The sequence below is a fragment of the Pteronotus mesoamericanus genome, unplaced genomic scaffold, assembly GCF_021234165.1.
Source record: "Pteronotus mesoamericanus isolate MK-2021 breed Mesoamerican mustached bat unplaced genomic scaffold, CSHL_Meso_final contig_182, whole genome shotgun sequence".
NCBI classification, from domain to species: Eukaryota; Metazoa; Chordata; class Mammalia; order Chiroptera; family Mormoopidae; genus Pteronotus; species Pteronotus mesoamericanus.
In genome coordinates this window covers 22017097-22036275 of record NW_026555078.1, presented here as the reverse complement: position 1 = coordinate 22036275, position 19179 = coordinate 22017097, and the positions used below count along the sequence as shown (strand labels likewise).

The window sequence follows — 19179 nt, the reverse complement described above, 5'->3', positions numbered from 1 at the left end:
AGCTCTGGTCGGACAGCAGCCATCCTCGACATCTTTTTTGGGGGGCGGGATTTTATTTATTTATTTTAGAGAGAAGGGAAGGGAGGGAGGGAAACATTAAAGTGTGGCTGTCTCTTGCACACCCCCTACTGGGGACCTGGCCTGCAACTCAGGAATGTGTCCTGACCGGGAATCAAACCGGCAACTCTTTGGTTTGCAGACCAGCACTCAATCCACTGAGCCACACCACTCAGGGCTCAATATCTTTCATTAAAGGTTTTCCCAAATGGACCATGAATTCCTTGAGGGCAGTTGGGGATGTCTTCCCTATAGAAGATTCACAACCGTGAAAAAAGCCACTGACAGGCAAATGGAGGATGCAAACAGCACCATCTCCTCCTAAAAAGATCCAGAAATACCTACAGCAGATCCACTTTACACCGTAAAGTGTAGTTTCTCAGAAACAGTTCCCCCTAGACCATGACCATGAACTTTAAAAGCTTTACACACACCAAAAAATGCTTTGCATAAACAAAATCTACTTGTTCTCTATAGGGGAAGAGGAGAGCTGAGAAAGAATTAGAACCAAAACCAATGGGTCACACAGAAGCCAGTCCTCATTGGACTATGGAAATGAGTTATGCACATTTGCCTATCACTCACCCATGTGGGTGCAAGTACTGTTACCAGCGTGCACACATGTACACACACGTGCTCGCATATATATTAGCCTCTGCTGCCTTTCTAGTTCTACTGTCCATGGCTTGATAAAAGAAGGACAGTGGAAGGGATAGAGGGCACTGGGCATGGTTTTGGAAGACTTCCTGCCATTGGCTCCAGATGTGTCAAGACAGTCAAGACTAGAAGAGTGTGTGAGTCTGAAAAACTCCTCCTTCTTCCACAGGACGGGGGAGAGATTCCCCTGCCGATGGCCTGCTTAGCTCTAAACAGCTGCCTGGATCCTTAGAAGTGGTTATGGGCAACTCTGGGTGAGACCCCTGACCCAGGACATGAGAGGAACACCCCCAATCCCCCGCCACTCCCCCTCTACCCAACTGCTGACCTTGTCCTCAGATGTGGACAAAAAAGAGCGTGAAATGGCTGCAACAGAGATGAGCAAGAGGGAAGAGGGCATGGTGATAGGTGGTAGGAGATTTGGGAGGGAGAAAAGCAGGCTGCGACACGCACATACAACGCATGCACGCACATGTGCACGCACACTCCCTTCCGAGCATGATCATCAGCCAGGACACAGGGAAGGCTTCAGAGACAGGGAAGGCCAGTGTCAACAGGCATGAAGCCCAGGACAGAACCCCTGAAGGAGGAGAGAAAGAGGAAGGGGAGCTGGAAAGATGGGAAACCACAGCAGGGAGCTCAGCCTAGCCAGGGACACGGGCGACCAGACTGTCCGTGGTTATCAGGGCTGGGAGCCCACCAAGGCACACAGATCGATGCTGCTCACATCCTGGCTGAAGGGTGGGGAGTGAGAGGGGCCGAAAGAAATTGACAAGAGAGAGCAGCAGCAGCAGCAGAGGTGGGACGAAGAGAAAGAGGAAGCAAGAGGCAGGCCAGAGAAGAGGCTGAAAGGGGCTGAAAGGAGCTGGCATCCTGGGAGGACCGGGACACCTGGGAAGGAGCCTCTGTCTCCGTCAGCGCCGATGAGGCGAGAAGGAAGGTGAGGAGGGCCGTGGGGCCCCTCCAGGCCAGGAGGAGGGCGGCCACTCGCCCAGATGGCTGGTGCCTTTGTGTAATTTTTTACAGGCACCTCTTCCTCAAGGCACTCAGCTGAAAAACGGTCACCTTGATTATGTTACTGCCATATGCAGGATTTTAGTGATACACATTCACACCTTCACTGTCTACGGTGCACACAGGGCACACTGGTGTAACATGCAGCCTGCACCACCACCGATGGCAGGCCTGGGTGGGCAGGACCAGGCAGGGCTCTGAGCCTCTGGCCCAGACGCCAGGGAGGGGGCAGGGAGACTCCTCTCTGCCCTGTCTGCTGGATTATTTGAGAGGACAGTGTTACGTACGTGGGAAGGAAGGAGAGGTAGCAGGGGCCTGGATATTTACGGAAATAGTCAGGAACCATAGCCAAGAGCCGTCCTGCTTGGGACAGGGCTCTTATCCAGGAAAGGGGCTGGAACCACAAGCTTCCTTCAGGTTAGACACCCACTATGCCTGGGGGCAGGAGGCCATCCAAGGGCTACAGTTCTCTGGCACCTTCAAGTGCCCTGAGGGAGGCGGCTCCTCCAATCACTCCTTTCATTCGAGGCTGCAGCCCCAAGAGGCTGCACCAGTGCATCCAGGGAGGAGGAGGAGGTGGGCAGAGGGCGGCAGGGAGAGTGGGCGAGGCTGAGGGAGAGCTCACCTTCCGCACACCCGAGAAGGCGTGGCAGTGACATGAAACATTAGGTCACATGGCCTTCCCATCCCGCCTTAGCGTGCCTACACATCTGCACAGAGAAGGAGAAGAGGTTGAGAGGAGAAAGTGGGCAGCAGCAGCGGCACAGAATAAACCAAAACAGCCACAATGGACAGAAAGAACACCAGACAGACAGACAGAAGTGAGGGAATGGGCAGAAAGAGGGACAAATGAGATGGTGGGAGGAGAAAGGGGGTGGGGTGGGAGAGCGCACAGGCTGAGAAAAGGGAGAGCGAGCATTGGGGAAGGCTGGGCAGAGGGGGGGCAATGGGGAGAGCGCCCCCTTCAGGCATGTCAAGGCAGACCACTCAGACACCGTGCCGAGGAGGGGAAATTTGCCTGGGCACGTGACAGGTCCATGACCCAAAGCCATGAAGGCCAAGCCTGGGGTCCTGTGTCCGTGGCAACCTGGATGCCGTGCTCCTGAGGTCCTGCCTGTGAGGGAACCTGGGAGAGGGCTGTCTGCTGCCTGTGCTAACTTGGTAAAGAGAACAGGAAAATCTTCCATGTCTGCAGGGTGGATGCTGCCCTGTAGTCACACTACCCTTGCCCAGTGCGGAACAGCCTCAGCTGGACCTTAACCTCAGGCCTCCCGCAGCAAAACTGGGCCAGGACCATAAAGGGGCTCACAGCTGCCCACCCCCGCCCTTCTTCCCTCCAAGAAGTTGTGTTCATGTCCAGGAACACAGAGTGCAGAGTGACCCCATGTGGGGGTCCCACACAGGGTACAGGAGAAAGCACCAAAGCCCAGCGGAGCTTTGACCTGCTAAATCAGGACCATGGGCGAGAGAAAGGGGGACTTCCTGACACCTCTGCAAAATCAGTCAGTGGCGACAGGAGACAGCTCCCCAGATCTGCCTCCCAGGAAGTCCTGCGGCTCTGATAAAGCCTGTAGCTCCAACAGAGGTGGGTCCGGGGCACGCTGCCCACGGTGCCTTCCAGAGCCACCCCGGCTGATTCCACCCACACAGCCCTTCCTGCTTAAAGCAGCTGTCTGGGTCCCAGAAGGTGAGCTCTTGCCCAGTTTTCTCAGAGAGCAGAGGACGATGAGAGAAAGAGCAGAGGTGCGGGGCGGAGAAGGCTGAGCAAGAACACGCCCCCTGGGCACCAAGGGCTCACTCTACCAAAGAGACAGAGCATCCAGACCCTGTCACCAGGAGAGGCAGGGGGAGGGTGGGAGGGCATGGTCTGGGGTCTGGTATGACGTGTGCGGGGCAAGGAAGGAGCAGGGTCCCCGGTACCTTCTGGGCGCCAGAGAAGGCATGGTAGAAGCTGGACACGTAAGTCATAATGGCTTTCTCATCTGGGCGGGCGGTGCCGACGATGTCTGTCGAGAAAAACCTGGAGTTAAAGGCAGCTGGTGACCACACGACACACCTCCCACTGGGATGCTCCAAGTCTTCCTGCCAAAATGCTGAGCCCGAACCTAACCTGCTTCTGCATCAACTTGCACTTTATGGGAACAGGAAGGCAGAGGACTGAAGTGGTGCCCCGAGGAGGCGGACACGCAAGCCCAGAACAAGAACCGTTCCACGGGGCAGCTGGCCCAGTGACTGCGACAAGTTCAGTTGTAGAAATAAAAGGGGCAGGAGAAATGTAATGATTAAATGCCACGTGTAGATTTTGGTTGGATCCTGACTTAAACCACAGTGGATGTATCGAGGACTCACTGGCAATTTGTGAAGTGTGAACATTGCTTTATGGCTGCCTAAGAAAATATCCATATTTTAAAGGCATATAGCCTGATGTATGTAGCAGTGAAATGCTATGATGTCTGGAATTTGCTTTAAAACATTTCAACAAAGAAAACAAAAGAGGGAAAGGAAAAAAAATAAGAAAAAATCTCAGTAACTGTTATATCTGGATGATGGCTATAGGGAAATTCATTATATTTGTCTCTGCTCTTTGTCTCTATTTGAAAACGGCCCCCCCGAGACAGATACTGCCAAAAACAATCACATTTCCCATCTAGTCTCTAAAGGGGCCATTCATCTTTCCGAAAACCCATCTGCTTTTTTGTAAGTGCCCGGTCTCCCCCTCACCATCCCTTATGAAGTTAGGTGTATATACAGACCACCCTTGGGTTACTCCTCCCTGCAGACTCCCGTGTGTGTGCAATGTATGTATTAATAAATTTGTTCGCCCCTCTCTTGTTCATCTGACTTTGTCAGTCTCATTGACAGGGCCCCAGCTGGAGAACTGAGCAGGGCAAAAGAGAAAAGGTTTTCTTCCTTCCCCTACTATAAAAGAACACGATGTTCTACCCCAGCACCCGCTACCTGACTCCAAGAAAAAGGCAAGAACCGTCCTCAGTCAGTCGGTGAAGAAACAGCCTCCAAGCACTTTTCAGCACCAGCTCTCACCTCTCCCTCCAAGCCTCAGGGAACTGTGGAACCCCTGGAGGCAGGGGACCTCAAGACCTCCCAAACGAGGTCCCACAGACCAGGCCTTCTCCCTTCCCACTTCTTGGCCACTGGGTGGCAGGTGGGAGAAGAGTTGGAGGCCCAGAAAGAAAGCGCCTTTACCTTCGGCATCCAACATCTTGGGGATGTCCAGATACTTCTCTGCCACATCGAAGGCCGTGTTCAGATTTGTGAGAGGATCATCCTAGAAGGAGAAGAGGAAGGGGTTAGAGAATGAGAGGTATGACAAGACATTGGCTACCCCCATGTGGGCGATCACCAATTCTTGGGAGCAGACGGGATTACTACAGCCCTTCCCACGGTAGGCCCACAGGAGCCAGCCCCGGATGTAGAAGGCTAGCCTCGCTGCCCGGGCTCACTGGCTGGGGGGTTTAAAATGTCACCTTTCGTCCTCAAGCCTGTTTCTTTGTCAGAAAAATGGGGTAAAGAATGCTGGCCTGGCCCTGGCTGGTGTGGCTCAGTAGACTGAGTACTAGCCTGCACACCAAAAGGTTACCGGTTTGATTCCTGGTCAGGACACATGCCTGGGTTGCAGGCCAGGTCCCCAGTAGGGGGCGCATGAAAGGCAACCACACACTGACGTTTCTCTTCTTTTCTCTTTCTCCCTCCTTTCCCCTCTCTCTATAAAAAAATAAAATAAAAAAGAACACTGGCCTGTAGCCCAAGAAAGAATCACTACGAAGTGAGCATGAGAGCAGTGCACTGGCCTGGGTGCCTTCGGTCTTAGCTCCTGGTTTCAGCTCTGCTACCAGTGAGCAAGGCTGGCAAGTATCCTGACCTCAGCTTCCCCCTCTGTTACTGAAGGGTCGGACAAGGAGCTCTCCCACTGCTCTGGAGCTCACCGTCCATGAAATTCTGGGGCTCCCACAAATAGCCACAGCCTTCTGACTATTCTGATTTCTGCTGCTTTCTCAAGGAAACTTATTTGGTGTTGGCAAGGATGCAGAGGGACTAGAACTCTTGTGCTCTGTTGGTGGGACAGTAAACCAGTGCAGCTGCTGCAGAAAACAGTATGGAGGTTCTTCAAAAAACTAAATATAGAATCACCATATGACTCAGTTTTGCAAGACGGGAAGAGGTCTGAGATGGCGGGCAGTGATGGAGGCAGACCAACGTGAATGCTCGCGATGCTGCCGACCCGTTCGCTTCAAAGTTGCTACAACGGTGAATTTTACGTTACACATACTTTACCACAATTTAAAAAAACTTTTTACGTGGAAAAAACCCCATAACTTCATGGGGGAAGTTCCTTATAAGACCGTCCATTCTATTCTTGGTTCTCCAGAATAATCTAAAGCAAGCTGGTTTCGTCATCCTAGGACTTAGTTTCCCCATGTGCTAAGGTGAGACTCACAAGGTACCAAACACGAAATACATTCATTTGGATGCTTTCAGGAAGAAACTGCTCAAAACAGAGAAGATGGAGCCCTTCTGGGAAAGTCTCCAACAGCTTCCAGAATGATGAAAAATGCTGCCAAGAAGTGAAGGTAATTTCCATCCAGGGCCTTCACAGTCCTCAGGCCAGGGGCACAGACCCTCCTGCCCCGCTCCACTCTCAGGGTCTGTCAGGCCCCAACGCCCACCAAGGGCTGGAGAGGGAAGGAAGAGCCTCCCGGTCAGAGCCCCTCAGCTCTTTCCGGGTCCAAGCCCCGAGGCCCTGGCACTCTGTGCTTTCTGGAAAGTATCCATCCATGGTTCAGTGGGACCAGGTCTGTGCTAGGATTTGGGCTGGATTTTATTTATTTATTTTTAATCCTCACCCGAGGACATGACCTTTTATTGATTTTAGAGAGAGAGGAAGAGGGAAAGAAAGGGAGAAACACTGATTGGTTGCCTCCCATGCACACCCCAACAGGGAGCCAAATCCCACAGCCTAGGGCTGAGCCCTGACCCGGAATCAAACCCACATCCTTTTGGTGTGTGGAACAATGTTCCCCTCATTAAGCCACCCAGCCAGGACTGGGCTGGATTGTATTGATGCCACTGAATCAAAGAGAGTGGGAGACAGACAAGTGAAACAGAGAGAAATGAAAAGACAAAGAGAGGGACAGAGGGTGGGGTCAGAGCTGTCCACATATCAGACAAAGGCCACTGCACTCCTAACTCACAAATAGCGGAGGTGCCTGGGGCCTGGGGCCTGATGGGTGGAGGGACTGCCCAGCCCCAGCCAACCCTACCCCGTTGGGTATGGGGGTGGGGAACAGCTGTGGATTAGCTGGCTGGGGCCGCCCCAGCACAGCCACAGAGGGACACAGGCACAGGCACACCTGTCGCCAAAGGGCAGCAGCTGAACTGTGTGAACCGTCAGGAGGTGCATGATGGGGTCTTTAAAAGAAAAAATTGCCCCCTCTAGGATTTCTGTCCTCTGCACTGCTTGATTTGGCCACACAGCTTTCAGGTGGTTCTGGGAGTTTTCACACTGACTTTTTTCCCAAAGCTGCTGAGTGGGAGGGCTGGGACCCTCCTACCCGCTAAAAGACTAGCTTGGAGTCACCACAGACGTGTTAGGCCGTATCACTCTGAAGGCGTCTCATCCACAGGGGACCAGCCTGGGACGGGCTGCCCCTGTCTGCCCACCTGGGCACAGCCATGTGCAGGGTCAGGCAGCAGGCACCTCCGCCCCCGAGACTGGGCCCTTCCAGGGTGGCAGGGGCCCGAGCCCCATGCCTCGGACAGCTTGGGATGCCCAGCGGGGACAGGAGCCTGCTCCTTCCTCCCTCACAAACCCTCTTTAGCAGCTCCCTCCCGCACACCCTGGAAACAGGGGGCCTGATGCTACCAGGAGTGGCCAGGGCGGCTCCCGCACCAGCGACATTCAGGCTTGCTTGGCCACTGAGGAGCAGCAGAGGCCCGTCGTGGGGGCTCAGGGTAGGGGGGCTCCTCACCAAACACTGTGCTCTCCCGAAGTCAAGGTCAAGTGGAGAATACAAGAATAGTCATTCCTAGGAGCTGCCCAGCCAAGAGACTAGGGCACAGACCAGCAACCATCCAACCCGAGCTGTAGGTCAGCAGGGCGCACGGGGAGGGCTTCAGGGGTGGCCTCTCCTGAGGTGCCTGTGCCACGTGGCCGAGGCACAGGAGGGACTGAGAGGGGAGGTGGGCTGAGTACAGTCTCCAAGGTCTGGGCCAGCATCCTTTAACCAGCCCCAACGCTAAGAACCAACATGAGGGTATAACCTAGCTCCCGCTTCCTGGTCTCCTGCTCAACACTCTCTCTCTCTCTCTCTCTCTCTCTCTCTCTCTCTCTCCAGAAAATCCCCCAAGAGCTTCATGGCTTCATGACAAAATATAAATGAAAACAAAGCTGAGTCTCAGACACAGCTGGGATAAATGCATCCATGACTATGCAATATTTTAAATTATGACAGTAACAGATCCACCTAATAAAACCCAGAAAATGGGAACAGAAAAACCCCACTTATGCCGTCACCCTCACAGGACTGCTGCGGTGGCTCTCATATTTTTCTGTGGGCTGTGAGTGTGGGCAAGCACACACATGCTGTGCACATATGGCGCTGAGGTAGCCCGAACAGTGAAGGTATTTTCATCTGACTTCTAAACAGGCTGTCTTCTGGGCTAACCGATGGAGACGGGCTCCCCTCAGGCTGGACCACAGGCTCTCAGAACAGGGGCCCAGGCCTGCCCCACCCTGCCCCCCCCCGCCCCCCCCGGGGACAAGTGGCCAGGAGCTGCCAGTGGGCAGTCAGGTGAGCGCACGTACCTTTCGCAGCTTCCCGTAGTCAATCAGTTCAGGCCGGTGTCGGTGGATCAAGGCACAGAAGCCAAGGCCGTCCTTCCAGCTGCCCGGGGAAGAGAACAGGTGAGGCAAGCTGGTGAGCGGGGCCAAGCACTAACTACGGGGAAAGCGCTAAGCAGGCGTTGGTCTCCTTTTCCCTTTAGATGGATCCATAACCCTTCGGAGCGGGAGCCAGGAGAGGACCGGATGGGCAGGAACTTATCTGTCTGCCACAGTCCCAGATACTGGGGTCAACACTCTGAGGGGCTTGGCAAGTCGATCCCACGCTGCCTTCCACCACAGCCAGGGCCCGGCCTGCTCTGTTCCGGAGCCCAAGGCTGGACCTTCCCCGACACTCTCTCTGGGGAGCTCCCGAGTAGCCCTAGCACAACCAAAGTGTATGAGGCAGTAGCTGAGACACCACTGGGAGAGACAGGGGACACCAAAGGGTTGGCGGCACTCCCCTCCCATGAAAAGTGACTTCTTCCCTAAGGGCCTCTGCTCTGTTCTAGAGCTGAGACGGGCCCCGCCAAGGGGCCTGCAGGGCCCCACCGTCCTGTAGGAGCCCCTCAGCTCCCAGTCACTCACCTTATGTGGAAGTTCTGGATGTTGACGTTTTTGTAAGGGGCCGTCTTTCTCTGACACCACAAGAGGAGCCCCTCCTTTGCTGAAGTCTCTGTGGGGAAGGGAATAACAGGCAGAGAGGTCAGTGGGCTGTTTCAGTGGAAGGAGGGCCGTTGACTCATGGGAGGCTCCACTTTGACCTCAGGGTCCATGCTATCTCACACAGGGGGTTCACACAAAGACCCCTAGATTCCAACCTGCTGCTACCAGGCCATGAAGTCTATTTCCTTGACAAAGACTGAGAATTCACCTGACATAGAAACAAGCCAGGAAGCTTTTCAGAGCCAGCTGCATCACGCACCAAAATGCTGAGGTAATGGCCTTTCAGACTATCTCCCTGACACTCCCTTTTATTCAAGAAATGGTAACAGTACAAAATAAGGTGGCGACTTATGTCAAGTGGCCACTTTGGGGAGAAAGGTTTGATTGGTCTGTGAAATTGAAAATCCAGGAATCTCTAGGCAAGGACACCTGTGCTCTGCCTGGGGTGTGCACATAGCCATGTGGGAAGAAATCATAAGGACTCCAATTCGGATTTAGTGTTCACCCTAAAAAAAAAAAAGGTTTCCTTATATTTGATGCATGGACCAACAGCATTGGATTGTGTGAAGTGGACACATGTCTATTGGATAAGGCCGGTAGGTACTTGAGGGGACCCCACGGGACTCCCAGGACAGGAGGGCTGCCAGCCACACTGCCCCCATGTGTTAACATCTGTGAATTGCAGGTTATAGTTCCCAGTGAGCAGCTTCCTGGATGACCTCATTTACTTTCAATTCACAATATGGTCTTTAAAGTGACCTTAAAAGATTCCTACATAAAGATAATATCATTCAAGCGCAAACCACTTAAAAAATTAGCAAAGCTAGTGTTTCTACTCTTAGTTCAAGCTCTTTGTCAGCTATATTACAAGATTAAAACAATAACTATTTAATCAATGCTGGCAAGAAGTCTGCCCAAAAGAATCAAACTCGCCAAGGAGGCTATCTGAAAAAGGGGTTTATATCTACCATCACTAACAAGAACCATGCCCTAAGTGACTACTACAAGCATCTTTTTAACCACTTCCACCCTAAATACTAAGTATTTATAAACCAAATTTAGATCCCAACTCGTTGTAATTACTAAGTGTCAAGCCAAGATTTCCATAAAAAAGCAATTTAATCCACATTGTTCTCATTACAAAGTTACTTTGAACAAAAATCTTTTCAAGATTTCTTTCAAGTTTCCATTACAATGAATTAAAAAGCCCAAGATTCCATTACAATGAGTTAAAAGTATTATTATTTACATCTTTTTAAAAATTTGTTTTTGTGTTTTGTAATATGCATGGAAATACATAAATATAAATTATGACAAATTAAACCCACATATCATCTGGAGTGTGGAACCAAAAGCTTAGAGAGAGAACTTACAGACCTGTGGTGGCCCCTTGCAGGTCTGCAAAGTGGCCACCAGAGGGTGCTGTGGGAACAGAGGGGAAGACCTGGGATCGGTTCTTCAGCCCAGTAAGCCCTCCTGCCTGCCATTCCTCTACCTTTTCAAGATCTAACAATCCAACAATCCAATTCCAATACACTTTCCCACGGCAACCTTGGGCTTTCTCAAAGTGGAGAATTTCCCTAGGACCAAAGCACCTGTGGGAACCAGCACCCCAAACAGTTACTTCCCCACAGACTATGAAAAAGGACAGGTGCCAGAAGTGGGTCAGAAGCTCAGGATGTGGCCCTTAATCATGCCTACTGCCCAGGTCAGAGAGCTCTCCAGGCTGAATCCAGGGAGGAAAACGTGACAGTGGAGGCACAGAGAGGTGGGGGCTCGGGGACGTCACTGAACAGAGAGAAAGAAAGAAGACTTACCTTCCACAGAGATGTCCTGGATGGCAAAGCGGAGGATGATGGTCCAGATCATGCCCAGGGTCATTTTCACATTCCCATCCACGATTTCTACAAAAACAGCAGCGGGATAGGTCTTAAAGGGGCAGAGTTAACATTCCCTGAGCCGCCCGTCGCTTGGTACACCATGGGGGGAACCAAAGACCACACTGTTCCACTTCTGGAAGGAGGTCAGTGTATTTTTTAAAGTTAATGCAATTAAATTTCACTCAGTGACAAGATCTGGGGGTGTCCTGGAGGCACAAGGTGGCAGACGAGGGGTGTCCTGGGGGGTAAACGTTGGGTGTGGGCGATTCTACTGAGGACATCAGGAAAGGCGACAGAGAAGGAAGTGTCTTAAACCCTGAGCAGAGCTCCCCAGCCTGACAAAGAACAGGAGGATTCCTAAGCCATCGCAGATGTTCTGGCAACTCTGAGCTAAGGACCTCCGGGCCATCGCAGCTGTCCAAACAGCCATCCATACGCGTCATGCCCGAGCAGGCTACAGACAGCAGCCAACCTAACCAACCATCCTGAAGGAGCCACTAACTCCCACACCAGCCTCATAATGCCATTGACTGGGTATCTTTTAATTAAAAAATCAAACAGCTTCGAGATCACAACTACGAGATTCAGTGTAAGCAGCCGCTTACAGTGAATCTCAGTAAGCAGCAGCTTACAGCCGCTCAGGTAATTTTTTTCTATGCCTGGCAATACAAACATAGAAAAGCCCTGTGTCAGAGAGCCTAACGCATGGAACCAGGTGTGGTCTTGGGGGCTGAGCAGGGGACAAATGTAGATGCCTCACCCGCTTCCAGACGAGGAGACTGTACCCTGGCCCCGTGGTAAAGGTTCTCTCAGTGAAAGAGTGAGACACCCAAAGAATATCTTATTTTTTTTTCTACCTGCTGCACTGGTTGTTTGGGGAAACGCCAGAGAATCCTGAGAAGGGACAACTTCTGGGACTCCTGCTTCCCTGAGCCCACATCCACTAGAGTTTGCATCCTACAAACCCCTTCAACAAGAGTGGATTCCATTAAGGAAATTTCACTCGAAGATCTCATTCCCTTCCTTAGAACAGAGAGTAAAACTGCCGACTGCGGTGTCACCAACGAGGCACAGGGCATCCCTGCTGCTGCTTGGGGCGGGGGGCAACTCTGCTGAGCCTGCACCAGGGGCGCTGAGCAAAGAAGGGGCAAGTGACCACTTCGGGACAGGATGTAACTCTTCCTGCTCACAGTGGGGCTTAAATGCTCCTGCCAGCACCTCAGACACCGGCAGGGCCCAGACCTGAGTCGGAGGGCCTGGGAAAGAGATACAGGGAGCTGCAGCAGCAAGCGACCACCTTCCTGAACAAGTACCACAGCCGGCCAGCTCTTTGCAGAGTGCGGGGAGTGGGGGCCACGGTCGAGTCAGTTAAGATTCAGTTCACACAGGTTTGAGATTTTTTTAAGTGCCCTTTCATTTCCAACTTGTAATGGTTTCACATCTGTAACATTTAAAGTATCTATAAATTGATAAGAAAAAAGCCTAAATTCACAATAAGATACATAAATAGGCAATAAGATGAATAGAAACTTCATGAAACATGAAATACTTCACAAAACATGAAATAGATACTTCATGAAACATGAAATAGAAATAACCCATTTATAGGATGTTCAATCTTACTTATATTTCAAACAAATAAACAAACACCTTGATGACAACAAGCTATCACACTGTGGCTAGAATTGGACATTGGCTTTAAAAAAAAAAAAAAACCTTTCTGGGAAATAATTTGGCAAAAGAAACAAGCATCTTAAAGCTGTTTAACTTTCTGAGAGTCGAGTTCTACCTCTCGGAATCTATCCCTGGTCAAAGAAGTGAAATGTAGAACAAGGCTGTTGTATAAAGATGTTTGCTGGGAGGTTATCTGTCATGGCCCCAAACTGGAAGCCATGCGAAGGCCCAAAGCACAAGGTGTCACTGAGTAAATCCCTAGACCCCATCACCTCTCGGCTCCAAACCTCCCTGGCTTCCCCTCACTCAGGTTCCAGGCCGGCAGCCGGCTGAACCCCTCGGCCTCCCCTCCCACCGCGCCCTCCAGCCACAGCTCGCCCCTGCCTGGGTACCCGTGTGGCTGGTCCCTCGACTCCCTCCCATGATCTCCACTCACCCTTCGCCTTCTCACCGAGTCCTCCCTTGACCACCCACTTTACTCTCCTCTCTGTATTTTTCTCCATCTGACATAGGCATGTGTGTGCTTTCTCTCTCTCCTTCCAGAACCTCAGCCCCAGGAAGGCAGTGATTTTTTCTGGTTCACATCAGTGCTCAGAGCCCAGCCCTGGCACGGAGAAAGCCCTCCATCAACATCTGCCGAACGAATGAACGAGCGAACAAATGAACGAGCAAATGAATGAATGAACACTGGAGGACATGGATCACGCGTGGGTGAACGAGCGGGGCTAATGCAGGCCTGTCGGCCCTGGGGGACCATAGGAAGGACTCAGGTCTGGGACAGAGCACAACAGTGCCCGGCAAACAGATGAGTAACACAGGCATTAAAGTTACAGTCACAAGTTTTCAATGACCTGGGGAAAAATCCTTTTACACTAATACAGAAAGTAGAAAAAGCAGCCACAAAATTTTATGAACAGCGTTTTGAATACAAGGGGAAATGTGTTTAAAGATTAGAAAAAGCGCCCGTGGTAACGATGCCGCCTCTTGGCCTTCCCAGGAGCGCAGGCTGCAGTGCCAGCCCCTCCCCACCCCGAGTCCCCCACCCCGTGCCCCACCTCCACATGCTGCCCCACTTGTAAAGGCCACATACCCGGGCTTCCCACTGGCCCTGGGCTCGGCGACCTCCCAGCACTAGTGAAGACAAGGCAGCTTCGTTCCTGGGTCTTGCCTACCTCCTCCTCAACATCTTCCCCAGAAACCGCCCCCGCCCCGCCCCGGGATTTTTCCTTACTGAAAGCACACTCATACCAAAGAGGCAGTTTCACTCCAGAAAATGGAGGAGCCAAGTACAGGCAAAGAGATGGGTGTGTTCAGTGAACACCCTGCGCGCCCCCAGCCACAGCGCCCACCTGACTCCCATCCACCCTCGGCGTGTGACCCAGGCAGCCCTGTGTTTGGGGCGGGGACGCCCCACCTCACAGGAAGCTTTATGTCAGGAGGCTGCCAGGAATGCTGGGTCCAAGAGGAGGGTCCCAAGGCCACCATTGGGCCCTATAGGAAAAACCACGATGACAGAGCAATGACATCTGCCACGGGCGTGGGAAGACGTGGAGGCGTGTTTCTGCCATTTTTGGTCTACAGGCACTGTGAAGCCGCTCACATCCTGGGTTTACTGAAACCTGCCTCTACCTTCCCCACACTCAGCCCCCTGGGGTCCGGTCATCTGTGCAGTATTCAGGCGGCAGAATGAACAATACTGAGGGGGTCCCACAGGACAGAAACTAGACCCCCGGAGTCACCACCTCTGAGACCAATGCTATGCCTACGGCACCCACCACCCTGCCATCCTAAGGACAGACGCGAAATCACCTCCACCACTGCCAAGCGCTTGGCACCCACAGCCATCACACTTTCCCTGCCTGAAGAGCCAGAAAACATAAATAAATAAAAATCCTGCTTGGGTCCTCTCCCCTGGTTAAATCTCAACCACTCACACAGGTCAAGCCCCGATCCCATGGCTCTAGAAATTTTAGAATTGAGGATTGCACAAGAAATCTGAGGAGTCTACATTAACCCCCTGCTGAAGCTGCCTCCAGCCTCCATCTGCACATCTTCGGGGACAGGGAACGTATGGCCTTCCCAGAGCGCCCAGTCCCTTCCCAAAGGTTCTGCCTGACCCCCCAATCCTTGCCCATTAGTCTCCCTTCCGGGCCTGGTCCTGCACTTCAGGGTCGACCAGGATCTAGTTCTTGCACCAAGTGACAATCCTTCGAAGGTCTGGGGTCTCTTGCCCCTGCCAGGCCTGGTCCCCACAGCATAAGATGCTCCTCAGTGAGGACAACCAGCAATGGCTGCTCCACTCCATCCCCCAGGAGAGCTCGCTACAGGGATCTGCTCCACTGCCTTATATTTTACAGTCGACAGCAGTGAAGTCCATTTCATTAAAACACACAAAACCCATTTGGAGCTGATCTCGCTCCCTGGCTCAGCAGTGCGGCCATCCTGGCAGGATCCTCGTGCTCAGCTTGAAACGAGAGAGGGTTTCAAAGCAGGAAGCCTCAGCTGAAAGCACTGGCTCCCCAGCGTAGTGAGGCGGTGAGGGCTCCCTCACTTTAAAGGAGGCTTTGAAATCTTTGGAGAACCGAGGCTTTTGTGAAAGGAACTGGAAAACCTCAGCCACCAAGGCTCAGGGGCTTCCCAAAGATCAGAGGTGGTGGTTAGAGTTTGTGTTGTTGGTCCTCACCCCCCTGCAGAGGCTAGCACAGCCAGCCTGACCCGCCACGTCACAGCTGCTGAGGAAGACGGCACACAGAAGTCCTTTCCCGCACCCCTGTGGAGGAGGCAGCAGTGTCTGGGGTGCTGGTAGTCTGGCCCAGAGCCTCTGTGTGACCGCACCACGCGCTTCCACTCCAGCAACTTTTCTGAGTCTCAGTTTCCTTGATTGAGAATGTGGCTGGTAGTACTCACTCTACAGGTCTGCTCACAGGAGAAGGGAAAAACCATGTGAATGAAGCATCCTGTCTTGCCAGGCACACATCTGCAACTCAGCAAATGCTACTCTCTCCGTGCACCCTTTGGTGCTCAACGTCTTAAAAATATTATTTTTCTTAGTTTAATCTTCCTTTCTAAAAACTGGATTTCTGGCTTCTTTTGGGGGCGGGGGGAGGCCCTGACTGGGGTAGCTCCGTGGGTTGGGTGTCATCCCGCAAACAGAAAGGTCGCCAGCTCAATTCCTGGTCAGGGCACAAGCCTGGGTCGCTCTCCCTCTCTTTCTCCCTCCCCTTCTCTCTAAAAGTAAATAAATAAAATCTTTAAAATAATTTTCCAAAGAAAAAATGGAAGATGCAGCAGCGCTGGACCTGTATTCCCACACAGCAGCAATGGGTTACGTCTAGGTGGCAGCTGCCCCGCCTACAGGATGTGCTGTCCCCAGCTCTCAGCAGCTCCCACCCATCCCCACCTCACACATCCTTTGCTTCCCTGCCCACGGGGCATCTGAGCTCCCACCAGACCTGAGCAGCAATTCCTTTGGCTTCCCCTCCCTGCCTAGTTGAAACTTTTCCTGCCAAGTCTTTATTCTTCCCTATTAGCACCACGTATTCTTTTCTTCTCATCAGGAGGCAGAGCCCATCTTCCTACTCACCAGGCAAATTACCCTGCTACGTGCAAGTCCTCCAAACATTTACTGAGCACCTACTACGTGGCCCACGCTGCTAGGAGCTGGGGCCACAAGCGGGTAGAAGACGTGGTCTCCGCCTCCCAGCTGACAGCACGCCAAGCCTGTGCTGCCCTCAAGGAACCCACACCCCCAATAAGGCAGGAGTCAGCAAACTTTTTCTGCAAAGGGCCTGATAGGAAATATTTTTGGCTTAATAGACCGTACAGTCCCTGTTGCAGCTATTCAACTCTGCCCCCTTAGCAGGAAAGCAGCGAGGACAATATGTAAACAAACGACATGGCTGAGTGCCAGTATTTACAAAAACCCGTGGCAGCCAGCTTTGACCCGGAGGACTGCAGTTTGCAGATGCGGGTGCTAAAGGCTCTCTCCATTGGATGTAGCAACATAAAATCCCTCAACGTCTAGGAAAAAAAAGAAGAGGGGCACCTTACAGTCATCCACCAGAGAAGAGACCTGCTCCTACAGACTCACTGAGGCAGGGCCCCATCCTCCTCAAGGAAGGCCACTCTGCAGGGGCACTGCTCTGGTGTCACGCAGACGGATTTGAGTTCTGGCTTTGCCACTTAGGATGTGACCTTGAGCAAGTTACTTCATCTAGTCCAGCATCTGTTTTCTTTTTGTGAAATGGAAATAGTAATGAGAGCCACCTCCTAGGGATGCTGTGAGGATTACATGAGACCACTGGTGCGCAGCGCCTGCCACACACAGGGGAGAACTTGCTAACCACAGTCATGGTTCCATCAAGAATGAATGAACGAACAAACGAACGAATGGAGACTATAGCTTCCTCACCTTGCGACCTCTGGTGCACACAGCAGGCGCCCAGCACATGCTTGCTGAGACCACGGGACACAGTCCTGACGGGGCCTGGTTATGGCAGTCTCTTCTGATTGCCCCGATCCGCCCCGCAGGCCTTCAGAGCCACCACAGTGTACACAGAAGCAGTGCTACTGCCTTTTAACCGTGAAGGACGTGCTAATAATAATGGTTTAAGCTGAGCTTTAAAAAAATGTTTTAAGTGAAGGAAGCAGAGCCAAGATGCGCTTAACACTACTAAGAATGCTCCTAAAGGCTTGTGGCCATCGGCCTTCACAGGCCTCTGTGGGGCCTCAGGGCAGCCTTCGCCTCCATCCCCCAGTGTCTGCGCCCTCTCCCCCGACCACAGAATTCTCCACTTTGGGCAGCAAAGCGCAGCCAGGCCTGCGGATCAGGGAGGCAGCGTTGCACACATGCAGGGTTTGCAGCATTGGGACTGGCTGAGGGGTGTCGCAGTGTGGAGCAGGGAGTGGGCCCTGGTTTTCCAGGGGCGGGGCTGATGGGTGGAGGAGGCTGGGGTTGGATGGAAGGTACTGCTGTTACATGAAGAATCCACGGGGCGGACCAGATGGAGGTGCTGGGAACCCCACTTCCAAATGCCCCCAGGGATGTGAGGGCCCAGGAGTCAGGGTAGAAAAGACCCAGGGGACTAGGAAAGCAGAAACTCAGGCCCCGAGGCAGCAGGCAGCGGGCAGGCCTTCCTCACCTTCAGCTCCAATGGACACCAGCTTGACCCCCTTGCTGGCTATGAAGTCCAGGGCCTTGTTGACATTGGAGATCTTGTGCACCCTCATCTTGCCTCTCTCCGGCTTGGCCAGACGTTCACCTGCACACAGACCGAGAGGGGAGAGGAGACGTGAGGTGAGGTGCTATCATCCCTGAGCCGGGGCTGCTCCCACGACACCCTCAGCCAAGGCACATCACAGGCGGATGCACGCTCCTGCTCCTTGGGTGCGGCCGGATGCCACCCTGGCCAGCTACGTCGGGGAGCGCCTACCACGGCTCTTCCCTCTTCCACATCCTAGACCCAACTGCTTGCAGTCACCCAACAATTCTGTCTGAAGCCTCTAACGTGTGTCAGGGATTTGGCTGGGTGCCAGGAGTCGTGCACTTACGGCCCAGGAGGAGAGGCAGACCTTCAATAAAAGAACACACAAATAAAGACATACAAATAGCAAGACAGAGAAAGGTCTAACATAGTTGCCTGAAGAAAAGCTGCAGAGGCAGGGGAGAGCCTCTGAGAGGGAGAACAGCCAGGTCTAGATGGCAGGGAACGGTGATCACGGCAGAAGGAACAGCACGTGCGAAGGCCCTGAACTCCGCCTAGTCTCAACTGTTTGGGCTTGAGAGAGGGTGTGGGCCTCTCCAGAGTATTTTGTAAAAGTTCCCCAGGGGGTTAAATAGAGCCGTGCACAGGACCCCTCGCTCATTTGAGAACCAGGACCCTTGTCCCGTTACTGCCTCCCATGGGCGCCCTCGGCTTGGCCCCAAGTCAACCCCCGCTCTCCCTCAGCCGCTGCTCCTCCCCACCCCCAACTCCACCTGCCACATGGGAGCTTCTGCCGCTCAGGTTTCAAGGCCAGAAGCTGCATGGAAACGGGGAGAGGGCCTGGTTCTCCAAACACCCCATTAAGAGTGTTTTTATCCCAGAACAGAGGCATCCAGAAACCTCCTGAAACTATTTGGAAAATTTTTATGTGCAGCACATGTGCCCAAACCTGGGGCAGGGACACACAGCTTTCAGAGTCTCTAAGGGTCAGAAAGCCCAGAAGGCTCAGAACCAGCATCCTAAACCCTGAAACTCGGGACCCTCATACCTGCCAGGGTCTCCAGGCCAGACCAGCCCCCTCGCCCAGGCTTGTCAGTAGCCTGGCTGAGAAGCTCAAGGGGCCGGGCCCACCCTGTCAGAGCAGCTTGTCTCCAGGGGGCCTCCCAGCTTCTGGACGGGAGCAGGCTTC

General features: G+C 52.9%; 1 protein-coding gene across 5 annotated transcripts in view; it reads right to left on the bottom strand.

The window, feature by feature from the left end:
- The window catches only part of ACTN1 (actinin alpha 1), a 92752-nt gene that overhangs the window by 22358 nt on the left and 51215 nt on the right, over nucleotides 1-19179 (bottom strand). For all 5 annotated transcript variants that reach the window (XR_008528631.1, XM_054567382.1, XM_054567379.1 and 2 more), the window contains exons 3-8: nucleotides 17928-18047; nucleotides 11050-11136; nucleotides 9155-9242; nucleotides 8552-8630; nucleotides 4933-5014; nucleotides 3649-3734 (exon numbers count right to left, since the gene is read on the bottom strand). Coding sequence is in view for 4 of the 5 variants with exons in the window: in XM_054567382.1 (XP_054423357.1) it covers nucleotides 3649-3734; nucleotides 4933-5014; nucleotides 8552-8630; nucleotides 9155-9242; nucleotides 11050-11136; nucleotides 17928-18047 (542 nt within the window). In the remaining variant the exon portion in view is untranslated. The remainder of the gene's footprint in view (nucleotides 1-3648; nucleotides 3735-4932; nucleotides 5015-8551; nucleotides 8631-9154; nucleotides 9243-11049; nucleotides 11137-17927; nucleotides 18048-19179) is intronic.